The 18,640-nt window shown below is 40.6% G+C and overlaps 1 protein-coding gene across 7 annotated transcripts in view; it reads right to left on the bottom strand.

Annotated features, from left to right (window-relative positions):
* TASP1 (taspase 1) overlaps positions 1–18,640 on the bottom strand; it is a 317,844-nt gene that overhangs the window by 51,883 nt on the left and 247,321 nt on the right. For 5 of the 7 annotated variants that reach the window (XR_013364861.1, XM_077872193.1, XM_077872190.1 and 2 more), the window contains one exon: positions 5,241–6,310. The exons of the other annotated variants lie outside the window; for them this stretch is intronic. Coding sequence is in view for 3 of the 5 variants with exons in the window: in XM_077872190.1 (XP_077728316.1) it covers positions 6,218–6,310 (93 nt within the window). In the remaining 2 variants the exon portion in view is untranslated. Of the gene's footprint in view, positions 1–5,240; positions 6,311–18,640 lie in introns of those variants that run through there. 7 annotated transcript variants of the gene reach the window in all.

The raw sequence follows: 18,640 nt of genomic DNA, 5'->3' as shown, positions 1-18,640 counted from the left end.
TTGGGCAAAGGAGCATCATGGCCAGACTCATTTCAGGCTGCCAAATGGACAAGGAACTGTGAATATGGGGAGGCCAGTGAGGACCTTGTAGTCATAACTCCGGTAAGAGATGATTTGAATGGTAGCGGTGGAGAGAGGGAGAAGTGTTTGGATTCAGGACACATTTTAAAGGAAGGCCAATAGCATTCAGTAATGGATTGGTTAGAAAATAGGAGACAAAGTAAATTCAAGGATTTCAAGTTGGTGGTCCCCAAAAAGCTTTGCCTCTCTGTACAACTACCCTAATGCAGTCCCCTCTTAAATCTGGGCTGAGCCAGGTAACTTGATTTAAGCAATAAATGTGGCAAAATAAGGCTGGGCCAGTTCTGACCTAAACCTTAAAAGGGCCTCGTAACTTTTGCTTTTATGCTCCCGGGAATCCTTGAACTGCCATGTTTTACAGGAGAAACAGCATGAAAAGACCAGGTAAGAGTGGCCAAAAAGCAGAGGGAAAGGCCCTGAACCTGCATGGAAAAAGAAGGAAGCTTATCCAGCCCAGCCCCCAGCTCACACTCCCACTGAATACAGCATACCCGTGACTACCAGCAAGAGCCACAGAAAAACCAGAGTGAAGCCAAGCATAGTTGACAGAACTGTGAAAAAACAAAACAGTTGCTGTTTAAACTACTAAGATTATTAACCTCCCTAGGTTATGCAATAACAGGTGAAAAAAAAAATGACCCCAAGAATTTTGGCCTGCGCACCCAGAAGGATGGAGTTTACCATCAACTAGATGGAAAAGGATGCTAGTTAATAGGTTTGGGGAAAAAACTTGGGTGGTCAGATTAATATCTTACTACTTAGAAAAAGAATACAGTTTTCTTGATATTTTAGAAGAACAAGATCATCTATCTTTTAAGCACTGCTGGATTTTCCAGGACCAGGAAAGGCCATTTGAGGTGCAACTTTTTGGACCTCCAAAAAACAGACACAGCAACGATTAAAGGAATTGTTTAGATTTTTTTTTTCTATCCAGGTTCTGAAGCTCTGCCAACAATCAGTGTAATCCCCATCAAGGCAGGGAAACCTCGCCCAGTTTTTCCAGCTTTGCTACTGTGGTTTCAGGGCTTTGGTGACTCTACCATGTAAAGGAAAAACCACCGGGTAGCTTTCCCTCCCCCTTTCCACAACTGGTCACAAAGAACCATCTTGGGCTTGGCTGACGGGCTTCTTGGGGCTGAAGGCACAGCCTCGGAGGGAGGCCCCTGCCAGTTTTAGATGTAATCCTTCCTGTGGTCATACACTTTAGAGACAGCAGTATGTGGGCAAAGAAAATTGCCTGGTCAATTTGGTCAGCCTGTAGGTCTCTGATGATAGGCATCTGGGCTACTACTGTGTAAGCTTGAACCCAAATGAAGTTTTGGGGAAAAGCAGTACATTCCTTAAGAGTTCTTAATGCCCCAGAGCAAATATTAATGTGGAAGGGTTACTTTTACACTGTCAACCTCCCACTCACTCACTCCCACCCATATAGCCTACGATGTCTACCCACTCACATCTCCTTCTTAATCAGGATTTGGGAAAGTTTTAGGATATAGCTAAACTAAAACAAATTAATCATATTCCTGGGGGCTCATTTCTTCTGGGCTCAACCTTTTCTTGGACTAGTGTTTCTGGGAGAAAAGGGTAGCTTCCACCCATAGGCCCCTCTTGGTCCTCCACACCGCGACTAACCACTGGAAGCTGAAGTTGGATAGGAGACTGGACTTCATGTCACAAAGGGACTCACAAAATTGAGCAATTATAGGGTGTATGACAGAAGAAAAGTTGATGTGCTTGACTTAGTAAACGTTTTAAGAAAAATGTTGAGAGGCATTTAAAAGAATTTAACCATAAAATTATGCCAAGGATATATAAGTTTGAGAGATAGCATTCTGAGAGTGGGCGCCATATAAGGTGATCCAACATGGTCATCATGGAGATGTGTTTGTGACATGGGGACACTATCACTGCTTTGGTCTCTTCAAATCTCTTCAGGTCATTACACACTTTTGGCTATGGTTTCTTCCGAGTACCATTAACATGACTCCAGATTCTTTCCCTTACGGAGTCCCTCAATCCTTGGTGGATTGTGGCTCTTCAGCTCGTTTATTCTCCACCTCCTTAAAAGTATGCACCTTCTCTCCAGCTCTCCAGTGCCTGTCATTACTGACTACACTGTGAAATTCCCTTCCACTTTTGTGGCACATCCAGCCTTAGACTTGCAGAATGTTCAGTCAGACATTATGGATGAAGATGGGTCATGAGGAGCATAAGGCAGAGAGAGACCCCAGTGCAGTACATGAGCAGACTCCTGAGTTTACCCTCTCAGCAGAAGAGGGTATAAAGGTGCATCAAAGCCTCTTGGCCAAGGAGAAGGGAATGTTTCTTACTTTCAAATCCCTAAGAAGCAACCCTAAGACAAGGTGGCAAGTGCAAGTAGTTCATCTGGGAGATGGCCCCAGGATACACAAATAGGGGAACTAAGAAGGATACAGGGAAGGGAAGAAGGCCAACATGAGTGTATTAATAAGTCAACTACCAAAGGAGGGCAACTGAAGCTTAACTCCTCTGGGAAATCTCTCACAAACTGTGTGGAACACGTACCCCAGACTTACACCACCCAAGAGGCAAGGGAGTTAGTATATTTATACAACAAATTCTGTTCATCACTTGTTGAGAGCTGCTTCTGGGGCCCACTGTTTCCTGGGCATGTCTGGCCTGCCGCGTGCAGGGACAGTGCAGCTTTCTATGGTTCCAGAACAAGCTCTCAGGCACAGAGGTGCAGATGCTAGCCTCTGAATGTTGTCTGGGGCACAGGAAGATCGATGGGCAACAGCAGTGGTCTGTGCTGGGACCTCTGCTCAAGCTGCCTTTCAGACCTTGCCACACTGCTTGTTGTGTGGATTTGGGGCTTGAGAAAGTAGACACTGACTGTACCCAGTACTGGAGATGGATTCCTACAGATGCCTTAGGATAGGATATACATACTGAACAGCACTAGCCGAACCAATAATAAATGAGGTCATTTGTATAGGTCTGGAGATTTTTCTACATATCCTTAAGTGAAAACAGCAGGTTATATAAAACCATTTTGGTGTTAAAACCATAGAAAGCTCATGCATTAAAAAGTCTACAAGGATATAAGACAAAGTGTTGTTAACGGTTGTCTCTAGGGAAGTGGGGTTATGAGTTAATTTTGTTATTTGTTGCTCTCCTTATCGATTTTCTGATTTTTTTTTGTAATGAGCATGAATTGTTTTTGTAATAACAATGATCAGATCTTTTTAAATTACACAATAATTTAATACAATCTCAAGATTCAGGAATAATTTCAGGACTTTTCTAAATGTTCCTTTCTTCACCATCTCTTTTCCTCCCTCCCCACTCGGCCCAGTGCTTCAAAACAGAATGACCTTGCTTATTTGCAAGTGACTGCAATGTACTGTCACCACTGTCAAACATGGGGCAAAGAGGGCAGTTAGGCAAAAAAGACTTTTGAGCAGCCAAGAGAGAGGTTTCAGTAGCCATAAGCCAAAACTCATCCACTTTGCTCAGACAAGTGCCATAGACTAGCATTTAGGACTTAATCATACACACTTTGTACACAATTCTAACCAACATTGCCATCAGACTTCAACTTCATGCTTCAAAGCAGCAGTGAAAAGAGGAGGAAGGGCCTGCCCCTGTCAGACACACAGGAGGCATGGAGAAGAGGCAGAGCTGATAAGCGAGGACAGGTCCAAACAAGGCCTTCACGCCTCAGCACCCGGCCTGGGTGCTCCCACTTTTAAGGTAGAGCACAGGCCCTCCATCTCCTTGCCACTTCCAGAAGTGTCCCATTTCCAAACCCAGAACAAGATCAAGTGATAGCCTTGAGGAGTTGAGTCCAGGCTTACTTATACTCAAGAGAATCAAGCATCCAATGATTGGGGCATAAAAAGAACCTGAATACAGGCATAGAGTAAAGATCATCCATGTGAAAATACTGCTTCGGAATTCGGTGACAGAAGCCAGACTAGGGAATGAGGTTACTTTCTTATCTGTTTCTACCGACCCTTTCTACTTTTGTGTGAAATGAGGTCGATCATCCTCTGGTTCCAGGATGCTCTTTAACATCTGATCTTATCGCTAAGGAAATTATACTACCCTTTACCATTTTGCCTCCATGATTCTGAGTATCACTTTTTGGGCCTCCTGGTTTGACAATATTCCTAAAATTAAAAAAAAAAATAGAAATTGTAGAATAAAGCCTTAACAAGCTGTTCTTGGAGGGACTGAGCTCTTTTATACTGACCAGTTTTTAAACTCTTCATAAAAGGAGTCTTTAACAAGCCCAAACTTTTAAATATGAGTAGAATAAAGTCAAAAGAAGATGAAAAGAAATGGCATTCCTGGTGAAATAGGTCAGATGATTTTCAGACTCCAAAGTGTCCTGATAGTTTTACGTGATCCAGTCCAGCTCCTCAAAAAACTCTGCCAACAGGTAACAGGTTTTTGAAAGCTTTTGAAGCCAAAGGCTCCCCACCAGCCAGCCCATCGCTTACGAAGTTCTCAGCCTCATTAAGAATGAGAAACAGATACCACGGCACCAACCTGTCTACGAGAACACAGCGAGACAAATGTAATTGCCTGTACAAGGAATATAAATCAGCAACTCCCAAATCATTCATATTTACACCCACTCCATTTTGGTTGTCTTTCCTTTATAATTTGGCCATACATCGATGTCAAGTGTATAATTTCATCTGGGGCTTTATCAGTTACCACCCAGAGCCATGATTATATGGTGCAGGGAACTTCCTCTCCCTGAGTGAGTCTATCTTTAGTATCTCCTTGATAGCCACTTCTTACTCATAAAATCAAAAGAAAAGTCTTGGTTTCCTAATGTGGCTCCAGAATCACTAAATATAACATTTAGAAGCAATTTATCAACTGAAACCCTTGGGTTTTCAGTTGCCACTACAATTTTTGAAAGCAAAGTGTTCTTATTCCTTCTGTTTTTTTTTTTTTTTTTTTTTTTTATCAACTTGCATTTGAAATTTTAGGGATTTTGATACTGACCATCCAATTATAAACGAAGGTCAACTTTCATCTCGTTAGTGTCCAGCCTAACTGCACAAAGACAGGTTTCGAACTAGCAGAGTCAGAGCAAAAAAGAAAGGTATGATTTCTGGAAGAAGTAACATTTTACAAACAAAATAAAAAATGGTTCTCCAATCTAGGGTTCAAAAGATAATTTATTAATCTGAGAAGAGGAGTCACACACTATACCCAGTAATATGCTTCTTTTATTTTTGGGCCTTTTTCTTAAAAATATATTTAAACAAGAAACAAAGATAATATTGAATTTTCCCATAAATTTTGATTTCTTATTTACAGTGTTACATTGTAAATAACATTCCATTATACACAAATTAAGGACTGTGCATTACCGTATGTTCTCTTTACATATTCTCTCATAATATAGTACATATAGCTTGAAGATATGCAGTATTTAAGCTTAGAAAAGCTTGAGGAAAGAAGTACAAACTTTATCAATAAGACTATTATTTAAAAAGGTTCTGACCTTAATTCTCTGCTAGATTGTTTCACTGAAACCATTCTTTGTTAAAGAAAAAATGCCCCATATGAGGGATGAGAATAACAGTTTAAGTTACCACAGGATCCACTTAAACTGGTTAACAAATAAAAACACTTTATCACTTATTACTGTTATTAAATGGAGCACTACCACTGTCAAATCATTTAAACAAGTAGATTGACTCTTCAGACACATACATCAACGACAGCTGGTACCTCTTTATGAAATCAAAAATGTTTCCTGCATCTTTAGGTTTTACTTGTAAACAGTAAAGCACACATTCTGTAAAGATGATTTAATCATTCCTGGTCTTAGGTTACACAATAAGGAGTTTCTATTTCATCAAGGGGGAAGCAAGCCCACGCACTGCACACACACACACACACACACACACACACACACACACACACACTGCACACATTCAGTCCCGCTCACCCGCCGAAGACCTGCATGTCACTGAGCACTAACTACAGCCACGCTAGTGTCGCAAGCGGTGCACGAGACTGCAACAGGAATTATAAAACGGTGAAGATAAAACATCCAGCTTCAGTTAAAAACCCCGAAAAGCTCAGGTTCTGAAATGCCTCTCAGACGCTTCCTGCTCAGCCTGAAGGGTCAGTTCACTGGGCTCTCCAGGCGGCAAACCCCACCTTCGATTGCCACGGACTGTCCTGCCACTGCACCAGGAGGGAGTCTTGAAATGTGAGTCTGCAGAGAGGGAGACAGGAGAGCGTTAGAAGTGCCAGCTGTGTCCTCCCGTGTGCCGAGGGTGGAAGAAATGCCAGAATGACACAGCCTCTCTTTGCTTCTCAGCATCTACGTGGTAGCAACCTTTAAGTGCAGAGAGATCCTCTTTGTTCCAATCTTGCAGGGAATGTTTACTGAGCATCTATGACATGCTAAGCACAGCCCTAGCAACTGGAAGTATAGACTGAACAAGACAGCTAAGGGCCCCTCAAGGGCCCTCTCAAGCACAGAACTTACAATTTAGTCCTATTCAGAATAGTAGTTAATGGTGTTAATGCCAACTATATTGAGCATATTCTAGTTCTCTGAAAACCAGTCATTTATATACATTCTGTCTTCTAAACATCCAAAGCAACTAAGAATAACGGATTCATGTTTACATTTTATTCTCTAAGGGAGTTGAATAGCTTGCAAAAGTTCAGATAATTAAACAACCAAAAAAGTAAGTGAGGCAATGAGAAAAAAGAAAAATAAGAGCTTACAAAATAAGGAAAGGACAGGCGTGAGATTAACATGCAAAATCTAGCCTGAGTTTTGTACCCATGCTAGAGGCACACTCCTGCCTCATTTCTCAGCTTCTTCATTCCATGACCACAGAGGGGGTTCATGTGTGGCCAGGAGCACAACAAACCAATTGCTCAGAAGGGAACCACTATTCCTGGTACAAGGCCTAGGAACTACTTCTCATACAGGGCTTCATACACAGTAGGTTCCTCGTTTAGTGGATGAGTGAAGACATCAGCTGCACAATAAGGAGTTTTGTAGGGCTGAGGGTTAACTTTACTCAAGGGAGGCTGGCCTGATGGAAAACAGTAAAAGCTGTTCCAGAAGAGGGTCAGGATGACGTCAGCCAGGAATTCCTTTTTTTTGATGATCTGGCTTAATCTGGGGAAAGATAAATGTCGGGAGCTTCTAAGAAGAACAGAAGGACTGTATATCCCTTAGGTAATCCTCTCTAATTCTGCTACTCTAAACAAGTTTTTCCTAAGGACTGAATGGAAGTGGGTTCAAGCCCCAGGTGAGACTGTTAGATGTGGCTCGTGAAGTGGCCAAGCCTAGAGTGAGAATGACATCCTCTCATGCAACCAAATATGAAACAAGCCTATGTTTTAGATGGAATGACAGCTAATTGGTTTGTAGTTTGAGGGTGGACAGTATTCTTGAATCTCACTGTACAAGTCCTATTAGAGTAGCTGATATAAGTCAATAATTTGGAAAGTTCTAGAGAACAGGAAGTGTTCTCTGGGCACTGTGTTTTTCTGTGTGCCACAAGGGTGAAGTCTGTTGCCTCAGGTCAAGAGCTGGGTGAGGCAGTCTCTGTGGGATCTCCTGGGATACAGCTATCAGTGAGTTTAGCTCACTAAGTTCATGCTTCTGGAAACTGTGTCCCAGGATCTGGCCTCATTATTACATCAGAGGGCCAAACTTGGATCTCACCATATGGATATATTGTACCTGAGAAGTCCACAGTAGGAAAACTTGTGGCTCTTTGGTTTCTTGCGATGCCTCATTAACCCAGCGGGAGTTAGAACAGGGTGTGTGGTTTAATTCTGCTACCCAGGAGTGTTTGTCACATCAGGCACAAAAATCTCAATTCTCACAATTCCCAGGGCTCAATTGTGATGGACCTGCTTTTTTCTTCCAGGAATTTCTTATCATGAGATGAAAGAGATTTTTTCCCCCAAGTATCATTCATCTTTTGTTTTGTTTTGTTTTGTTTTTTAAGATTCTTCCAAACAGAAAAGATCCCTGAAAGCATAGAAGCCCTTTGGTCAATTGTATCCCTGATCTCACCCTCTTCAGTCATGAATACAGTCATGCAGCTATGACAGGGATCAAGAAGAAGCAGAACCTCTTTGGAAAACAGTAGGTGGGTTCCTCAAAAAATTAAACATGAAAATTACTATATGATCCAACAATTCCACTTATGGATAATACTCCAAACAAGTGAAAGCAGGGACACAATAGCCATAAGGTGGAAACAACCCGAGAGTTCATAAACAAAATGTGACATATATTATACACATGGAATGGAATATTATTCAGCCCTAAGAAGGAAACTCTGACACATCCTACAACATGGATGAACTTTGAAGACATTATGTTACGTGAAATAAGCCAGATACAAAAGAACAAATGTTGTAGGATTTAACTTATATGTGATATCCATTAGTCAAGTTCATAGAGACAGAAAATAGGATGGTAGTTACCAGGAATGGGGGGCGGAGGAATAGGGAGTCACTGTTTAACAGGTATAAAGTTTCAGTTTGAGAAGATGAAAAGTTCTGGAGATGAATAATGGTGATGGTTATACTACAACATGAAGATACTAAATGCTACTGAACTGTGCATTCAAAAATGGCTAAAATGGCTGCGCCTCTCTCTCTCTCTCTCACTCTCTCACTGTGTTTCTCATGAATAAATAAAATCTTTTTTAAAAAATGGCTAAAATGATAAATTGCCATGTATATTCTACCATAATAACAATAAAGAAAAGAATAAAGCAGAAATAACAACTTCCTACCTGGTTTAGAATAGTACTCCGCATGATAGCATTAAGAGAAGGGGCTAGCTAAGAGTGAATCAGACCCCCATAGAAGACCCCCATAGAATGCAGACCCCCATAGAAGAAACACTAACACCACCAGGTTCTGTTCACAAATAGGTTGGAAATCTCAAATCAAGTTTGTTAAAATATCTGTCCCTAAGAGAGAAGCTCACAGGAAAATCTGTCTTCATGTTTCCCAGAGATTCAGAGAGAATCCAGTGGGACCTCCTGGCAGGCCTAGTGGTCTAGGCATGAGAATAAATTAATTGTTTAAAGATCAAAGAGTGAACATATGTCCAAGCAGATGGCCTGCAACTTGACCAGGGGGATGTTGGTCTTAAAGCAAGTGATTTCCTGCTGACCAAGGAAAAGACCAGAGCTAGAAGGAAGAAAGTCTTGCCCCACAAACCAGGGGGCTTGATAGCAATCCCTTGAGATTTACAAAAACACAGATGGCCAATTCAAACTTATCTCTGACATTCTCGCCCCCTTTACGATAGAAGGCCATCTAAATAAACTAAGCTAAACTACAAAGCCTCAAGGAGAGTTAGGAAGGAAAAGAAAAAGGATTAGAAAACATGATCGTGGTCTTGAGATAGCTGTTAACAGTACTTGGGCAAAATACTTCAAGAACACATTGAGATTTGTATAAATTTTGCTGTTTACAAAGACAAAAATGCTCAACTAGGCAAACTAGTTTAATTTCTCAGGATTGCCCCTTCTCCAAATCATCATGTAGTCAAGAGGGATTCTGCAGTTACAAAACACATTGGTGTGATCTTGGTGTTGAGAGTAATAAAATGGTTAACCATCCATCTGTGTAACAGTACTTGCCCAGTTTCATCCATCAACATGATCTTCTGACTCATCACAAAATAAGTGCCCTTGCTCTGAAAACATTTGAGCCAGGATGTATTTGAAGCTTTCTGTGGAAATTTCAATGGAGCATCAAATCACATTATAAACAGTGAGAGTTGTTTAAGAAAATGTTTTATATGAGTGTTCATCTCAAAAAGTTCTTTTAGAGAAGTGGGTTTGAATTCCTCTTGTGGCTAAAGAGACCATTTTCTACAATGAACTTATATGTTAGCATTTAAAAGTACAATAAGGTGGGGATCCCTGGGTGGTTCAGCGGTTTGGCGCCTGCCTTTGGCCCAGGGCGCGATCCTGGAGTCCCGGGATCTAGTCCCACGTCAGGCTCCCGGCATGGAGCCTGCTTTTCCCTCTGCCTGTGTCTCTGCCTCTCTCTCTCTCTATGTCTATCATAAATAAATGAATAAAATCTTTAAAAAAATAAAAAATAAAAGTACAATAAAGTATTTTACATTGTTTAAGGACTGCGTAGACTCTCAGGCACCCTATAAGCATTAAGAACTTAACAAGGTAACTTTAAAAAGAAAAAAAAAAAAAGAACTTAACAAGGTGTCATTAAACCATTTAAATACCAATGTACTTTTATTAAAATTTACAACTAATGATAAGTAGCACATAAAAATCATGTATGAAAAAGCAGCAGACAGGTTCATTTTAGGTTGTTTTCCTCCACTTTTTGTTGCATGTTCCACTCACACTCCTCTCTAACCATGATTCCATGTCTCTAATGCCCTTTTCTGGTTATTTCTCAAGTAAAGACTTCCTTGACTGGATCCCCGACTCAATCTAGAAGCTCTTCTTCTAACTCTTAAGGCACACATCTGAGCATTTCTTGTCCTTTTTATGGAATCGTCTTGGTTTTTGTCTGCTTTGAATTTTTAGGCCTCTGTAATTGAAAGTCAATTGGAGGCAGGAGCTGGTCTTGCATACACCTCTGTGTTCCTTGTACCTGTCAAAGTGCTTGACCCAGAAGGCACACTCTGGAAATGCTCACTGAGTGAAGTGACTAAAATACACCCTCAAGGCCTATCCTTATGAATATACAAAGAATCTCAAGTGTATCAACTAGTATGACCAGTTTGATTAAAAAGTTAATCAAACTAGTTTGTCATGCATGAACAGAAATCTCACAGAGGAAGGCATAGACATGGCCAACAAGCACATGAGAAAATGCTCCGCATCATTGGCCATCAGGGAAATACAAATCAAAACCACAATGAGATCCCACCTCACACCAGTGAGAATGGGGAAAATTAACAAGGCAGGAAACTACAAATGATGGAGAAGATGTGGAGAAAGGGGAACCCTCTTGCACTGTTGGTGGGAATATGAACTGGTGCAGCCACTCTGGAAAACTGTGTGGAGGGTCCTCAGAGAGTTAAAAATAGAGTTGCCCTATGACCCAGCAATTGCACTGCTGGGGACTTACCCCAAACATACATATGCAGTGAAACGCCGGGACACCTGCACCCCGATGTTTCTAGCATCAATGTCCACAATAGCCAAACTGTGGAAAGAGCCTCAGTGTCCATCGAAAGATGAATGGATAAAGATGTGGTCTATGTATACAATGGAATATTCCTCAGCCATTAGAAACGACAAATACCCACCATTTGCTTCAACGTGGATGGAACTGGAGGGTATTATGCTGAGTGAAATAAGTCAATCAGAGAAGGACAAATATTATATGGTCTCATTCATTTGGGGAATATAAAAAATAGTGAAAGGGAATAAAGGGGAAAGGAGAGAAAATGAGTGGGAAATATCAGAAAGGGAGACAGAACATGAGAGACTCCTAACTCTGGGAAACGAACAAGGGGTAGTGGAAAGGGAGGTGGGCGGGGGGTTGGGGTGACTGGGTGATGGGCACTGAGGAGGGCACTTGATGGGATGAGCACTGGGTGTTATGGTATATGTTGGCAAATTGAACTCCAATTAAAAAAAAAAAACTAGTTTGTCATGGATTCTTTTAAATGGATTTTTTTTTAAGATAACTAAACTTTTCCATTTTCCAAGTGATTGTGCTGTTAGAACAGAGATGGAACTTTAGATTTCTCAAATGCTAACAGCTCCACACCAATGGAACCCACTGGCTTCATACTTAAAATTCTCTGCTTTCTTGCTAATTTCCTGACTGACTGAGGTTCTTCACTCCTTGAAGAACTATCCACTTATAAATTAAACTAATTCAAACCCAATATTCTTAGGACCATATCTTATTATAAAAATCAAATACATTGTATAATAATAAATTTAGCCTAAGATTTCAAGATGAGAAAGTTAAAGAAAAAATATCATAGAAATAATATAATTCCTTGATGTCCTAATCACAATCTAAGTTGAAGCTGAGGGCAGCCCGAGTGGCTCAGCGGTTTAGCGCCGCCTTTAGCCCAGGGCTGATCCTGGAGACCCGGGATTGAGTTCCACGTCAGGCTCCCTGCATGGAGCCTGCTTCTCCCTCTGCCTGTGTCTCTGCCTCTCTCTCTCTCTCTCTCTCTCTCTGTATCTCTCATGAATAAATAAATAAAATCTTAAAAAAAAATAAGTAGTAGCTGAGACTTCCTATCATTCATATTCATGTCTTTAAATCTCTTAAGACCACCTTAGTGACTGTTCTTTTGTGGTTTCTAGGAAAACTCAAAGCACACAATTTAATTTTAAAAGTCTCAAAAGCCTTTATTAGTGGGTATATTTTAATCCATCTTTCTACTCTTAGGAGAATTGTCGAGATCTGTCACAAGAGACAAGGGAAGAGTCTCTTAAACAAGTTATTATCCTTCTTTAGTGGGGTCAGAAAAATAAAATCTGGGCAGACACAGTCCAAAAAAAAGCTGTTGGAAATACTTTATTCATTGGTTTCATAATTCTGAGGGTTTGGTTTTCTGTTTTTAAAATATAGAACTTGAAGCAAGATAGTACTGTCAAAGCAATACAGGCATTTACAAGTAGAACAAATGACATTGAGAAAACATTCCACACAAAGACTTAAGAAACAGTATTTCAGAACAGACAGTAGGTGTTTTCATCAACCAGAAGCTTAAGAAGTACATGTAATACGTAACATATCATGTCCAATTCTAAAATTAATCCACAGAGGCAGTTTATCATGATGGCTATGTACAGAATCAGAGCATCTTGGGTGCTGGGCCATGTCCTCTTTTTCCTGGACACACTGAGGAGCTACATTTCTCAGCTTCCTTTCAGGTAAGTGTGGCTACGTGACTGAATCAGGCCAGTGGACTAGAATACTATGTGCCACTACCAGGTCTGGCAGAAAATTTTCTTATGCATCATTCTCCATGTTCTTTCTCTGATGACCTTGAGGAGGAGCCTGGGACCTTGGCTCACAACTTGGAGGAGAGCCTGCTGCTAATCACAATCCCCAATTTGGATTTTAGAAACACACTTCCTACTGTGTTTGAGCAACTACATATTTTGGGGTTTCCTTCTTAGAGCTGCTGGCACTATCTTAATCAATAATGGTTCAATATAGGCCTCTGCACTTTCTAGCTGTGTAACCTCTGTTGGCTATATAACTTCTCAGAGCCCCATCTCTAAAATGAATATATTAGTGGCATTTATGATCAGGTTGATATGGACTACATGAGATATTGCATGCAATGAAAACATGTGTCAATAAATGTAAGATTATCATTAGTCAAACAAATACACAGCCATGAATAAAACATCAAACGCACAGTCTCTCTTGTAGATTATTGCATATCGCAGAATTGGGGAATTCTATTTTAAAAGTTTGATAGTCTACAAAAACAATGAGGTATTTTAAAGAAAAATTAGCTGCATGCTAAAAGGTAAGGTTCAAGAAAATGGTCACTTTTAGGTCAGTATTTTTGATGGTGCTATTTTGCTGCTACAGATAAAAGAATAATTGCTGAATATTTAGTAGCTGCTAAGGGTTTGTATATATCTGCTCACTATATAACTAATCTAAGGACTCAAAAGCAGTGAACATGTTTGGGTGCTAAAGAGAAAACCAAAATGGTAGAAAACTAGCAAACTGCCTTCTAAGAACATGTACCATGGTAGGGAAGACAAGCACTCTAAGGGTTAGAATACTTCAAGGTGTGTTTTCTATCACCACCAAGCAATTAACTCTACTCTGCTGATATTGATCAGGGGTCCTACAGCTGAACTCAATTCTGACACTGTCTACCAGGACATAGTGTCAGACTCTATAGGCTAAGGGCTCAGTCCCACAAGACTGTTCCTCCTTCCCAATCCAGATGCCAATCCCAAATCCAGACTGCCACTTGACCTACCTACAATAAATAGGAGGTTCCCATACCTCTCTTCAATTTTGCTCATTTTCTAGAATGACTCACAGAACTCAAGAAAACAGTTTACTTATTCAATTACTGGTTTATTGTAAAAGTATATAATTCAGGAGCAGCCAGATGGAAGAGATGCATAAGGCAAGGTAGCTGGGAAGCAGTTCAGAGCTTCCATGCCTTCTCCAAACATGCCATTGTCCCAGCACCTCCACAAGTTCACCAACTCCAGCCTACTGGGGTTTTTTGGAGGCTTTGCTACATGGGCATGACTGATTAAATCACTGGCTAGTGGTGACTGAGCTCAATCTCCAGCCCGTTACTTTCCCTGGACACTGGGGGATCGGCCTGAAAGTTCCAACTCTTAATCACATGGTTGGCTCCCTGGCAACCAACCCTCATCTTTAGGTTACCTTGGAGTTTTCTGAAAGTTGCCTCATTAACATAAACTCAGGTGCAGTTGAAAGGGGCTTGTTATGAACAATGAGACACCCATTTCACCTTTATGGATATACCTCGATTTTAGGAACTGAGGACAAAAGACCAAATATTATAACAAGATATGATCCCACTGCTCTTAAGTGCTTACACTATTCCAAGGCTTTTTAAGTCGTGAGTCAGGGACCAAATATATATTTCTTATGATAAATCACAATATTACAGATATCCAAACACAAATGCCATAGAATCAGGAGTGAAAACATGGATGTGGATCAAAGAATTGAGGACGACATTCCAGAGGCCTTGGCACTGGAAGTCAAGTAGAGCAGGAGGGCAGAGGGACACAAAAATGACATGTTGGACCTTAGTGAAGGAGAGGTGACAGGTTTATGTGGTTTGAGCCACATAGTTTTCCCAAGTTTTAAAAATAGAAAGTATTTTTAAATAGAGAAGCTGTACAAAAGCATTCTGATTCCTAGCTTCCCTTGAAAAATTTGACAACCCTTGCATTCCTTCACTGGGATGAAGTGGAGTTACCTTCTTAAAGTACATTTTTTTCTCAAGAATTTTTCTACAGGCAGGGCTGTGTCTTCCTGTGGTGTGTCCAGAAGGCACCCAATATTTGGTGATCCGTTTTCCACGGGTTTGGTCCACTGGGTTCAGGTGGTGGCAGCCTGATCCCTCCATATAAAATTCCCACATCAACCTTTTGTCCGATGATTTTAGCAGCCACTGATAATCATTGCTTAGACCCTTTATTTCATGAAGGAGTTCCCAAAGGGTGATTTCCTCACTGTCACTCTACCTCAAGAGCTGAAATTCTTCTATGAAGAACTTTCTCTCATCAACTTTTTGATATTCCAAAACAAAGTTTACATAAGAAAGGAAAGATAAATACTTGATTTTTCCAAAGCCTTTTCAGGGTGCAAATAATAAGCCTTCAAAAACAGCCAATCATTCTCCCCATCATTTTCTGTGATGTTAAGAAACCAGTTTTTTTAGGAGAAAGGTGGTAAGAGATTAGAGGGAACATAGTTGGGGGTGGGGAAAAGTGATGGAAAGAGAAGGTGCAGCCTTTTTCTTCTTCATTCCTATCAGCTAAAGGCCAATTCTTCTATATTTTATAATAACGAAAGAGAGAGAGAGACAGAAACAAAAGAATTGCAAGAGCTACTTTCAAACTGGCGATGTGAAAGAAACTGCATATCTGTTTGGACTGGCTTGCTAGCTCTGTTCTGGACTAATTTGTACATTCATCTGTTTTAAGTCAAATATAGTACCTAGTAGAATGAATTAGCTCCTGGACTGGCATAAGTACTACTGTCAGTTAATATGGTAAAATTTGATCAAGGTCAATTTGATTATTTAGCAGAAAGTTCCTTCATCAAAGTGAACTGGGTGTTAAGATAGTATATGAGTCTGCTAAGGCCTCAGGCTGGGTGGCTTAAACAACATTAATTCATTTTCTCACAGATCAAGGTTTGATTTTTTCAAGGTCTCTCTCCTTGGCATACAGATGGTCTCTTTTCCATCAGTTATCCCTAGTGTCTCTTTCTCTTCTGCTAAGGACCTGAGTCCTACTGAGTTAGGGCCCCACCCTGTTCATTTACCTTAATCATCTCTTTAAAGGCCCTATCTCCACATGCAGTCACATTCAGGGTTAAGGATTCAAGATCGGAATTTGGGGGCTAGAGAAGGGGGAGAAAGACACAACTCAGTCCATAATAGGACCAGCCCCTAACAGATACAGATCTCAGAGTGATATGGAGTGAAATCCAGCAACGCCCATATATTCTGGTTCCTTTAGTTCTCGGAGCGGAACTCCTCCTCTTCCCACTTTGCTTGGTCCTTTCTCTTTCTCCACTTGCCTCCTTGCTGTTACTCAACCACACAGCACACCCTAGCTTGAAGGCCATTACAGATGCTGTGCCCACTGCCCAGAAAGCTCTTCCATCCAATATCCCTGTGGCTCGCTTATTCAATCCTGCCAGATCTGAACTCCAAAGCCACCTTTTCAAGAAGGTTTAACCTGGCCACTGGCCCTGAATCTCACTACCATCACTCTCTCTGCCTCAAGGCTTCCTATGTCCTTACTACTATCTAACCAGTCATATATTTTGCTCCTTTATCTTATTCATTCCTTGTCTCCCCTGATGGGACAAAAACTCTGTGAAGACAGGAAGTTTATCTGCTTGCTCACTGCTTTTTCCTCAGTTCCTAAAAGAGAGTCTGGTATATGGCAGGGGTTCAATATATCTGATAAACAAAGGATTTTATTTTATTTATTTTTTAAAGATTTTATTTATTTATTTCTGAGAATACACAGAGAGGAGAGAGAGAAGCAGAGACACAGGCAGAGGGAGAAGCAGGCGCCATGCAAGGAGCCTGACATGGGACTTGATCCCTGTCTCCAGGATCAGGCCCTGGGCCGAAGGCGGCACTAAACCGCTTGAGCCACCCGGGCTGCCCCAAATAAAGGATTTTAAATAAATGATAGTTGGGAAACAAAAGTGCAAATTGCAAATTAGACATTTTATATTTCTTGATTTTACATTTTATAGTTTTTGATTATAGTTTATGTAATAAACCTTTAGTGAAATTTGAATAAATGAAATAATCAAAATGATATTGAAGTTGTGGACCTTAAAAAAAAGTCTGAAAACAAAAGTCTGCACATTTCCCAAGACTGACACAGTATGATCCAACAGATTCTGTTCATTCATTTACACCACAATTGCATGTCAGCACACATAGTATCCTCTTTTAGAGAGAGATCATTGCAAACATCAGCTACTAGATAGTGGTCAAGTGGGGACTGTGTGCTTTGTGTGTCTCTTATGTTAGGCCACATTAATAAAATTTTGATGAAGTCAGCAAGACAAAGAATATGGAAAACACTACGGTTTGCATGAGCATTTTTCCTTCTGGAAAGCAGGACTCTAGCCTGGCTAGTGAGACATCAGTGCCTCCAGCTAAATCTTATGTTATCATGAGCATTTGAAGGGACAGATACTCTTTTTCCCTAACATCTTCCCTTCTCTTGTTAGTTCTGCCTTACTTTTCAAACCGTTGAGTCCTTGGTAACTTATATTTTTCCACCCATTAATGGTGTCACATGAACTTTCTTTTTTCCTTTTTAAAGATTTTATTCATTTATTTGAGACAGGGAAGGGAGAGAGAGAGAATGAGCAGGGAGGAGAGGCAGAGGGAGAGGGAGAAACAGACTCCCTGCTGAGAGGGAAGCCTGATGTGGGGCTAGCTCCCAGGCACCAGAGATCATGACCTGCGCAGATGTTTAACCAACTGAGCCACCCAGGCACTCCTCACATGAACTTTCTTAATATACTATGGAATAATCTGTATATTTTAAAGGATAAAGATCCATTTAGCTACAGGCTAGGTCTGTCTTCTATATTTATTACTATGTTACTTAGGGCATGTAAATTTGGTACTGTGAGGTGGCTCTGTTGGCTGAGCATATCTTATGTCTTTACATAGTAAATTCTTACCTCATGTGATAATAGTCGCTCTGTGCTTTCTTTTACTGGCACAAATATGATAGACCTTAAATGACCGATTCCAGGGAGAAGGGCAGAGGAAGTGTGTCTGGTTAGTTTTTATTGCTTTGTTTCTATTATGGGCATTTCTCCCCCCTTAATGAGTGAGTCAGGACACACCACCACCCCCATCCTTTTCCCAGAAGTTCCCTGCCCACTGGTTTCAAGAGCTGTCTTTCAAGGTGATATAACTTGTGAATAAGTATATTCTAAGCCTTCTTTGTGTGTGGCATTAAACCTTGGAATGTAGTTTACTACTCTAAAAATAGTTTGGTCTTTAGACTTCATCCTGAAAGCAGATGTCCTCAAGTAGTTGACAGTGTTACATGAACCTGCTTAATACAGTCCAGAATAATGTGTATATTTTACAGAACAAAACCCCATTTACCTACAGGTCTTAAAATCTGGGTGCTCACTTCCTAAACCTCTGTGATAGTGGGCAAGTCAGTGAAGTCTGAGTTATAAAATGAAGACTTCAGATTAGATTATCTCTAGAGTAGCCAGCCCCTCAAGTTTTAACATTCTCTGATGCTGACTTCATTTAGCTTGCATATACATTGTTAATGAGTTCAAAAACAAGTGT

The sequence above is a fragment of the Canis aureus genome, chromosome 26 (assembly GCF_053574225.1).
Source record: "Canis aureus isolate CA01 chromosome 26, VMU_Caureus_v.1.0, whole genome shotgun sequence".
Classification (NCBI taxonomy): Eukaryota; Metazoa; Chordata; class Mammalia; order Carnivora; family Canidae; genus Canis; species Canis aureus.
This window is presented reverse-complemented; position numbering and strand designations above follow the sequence as displayed.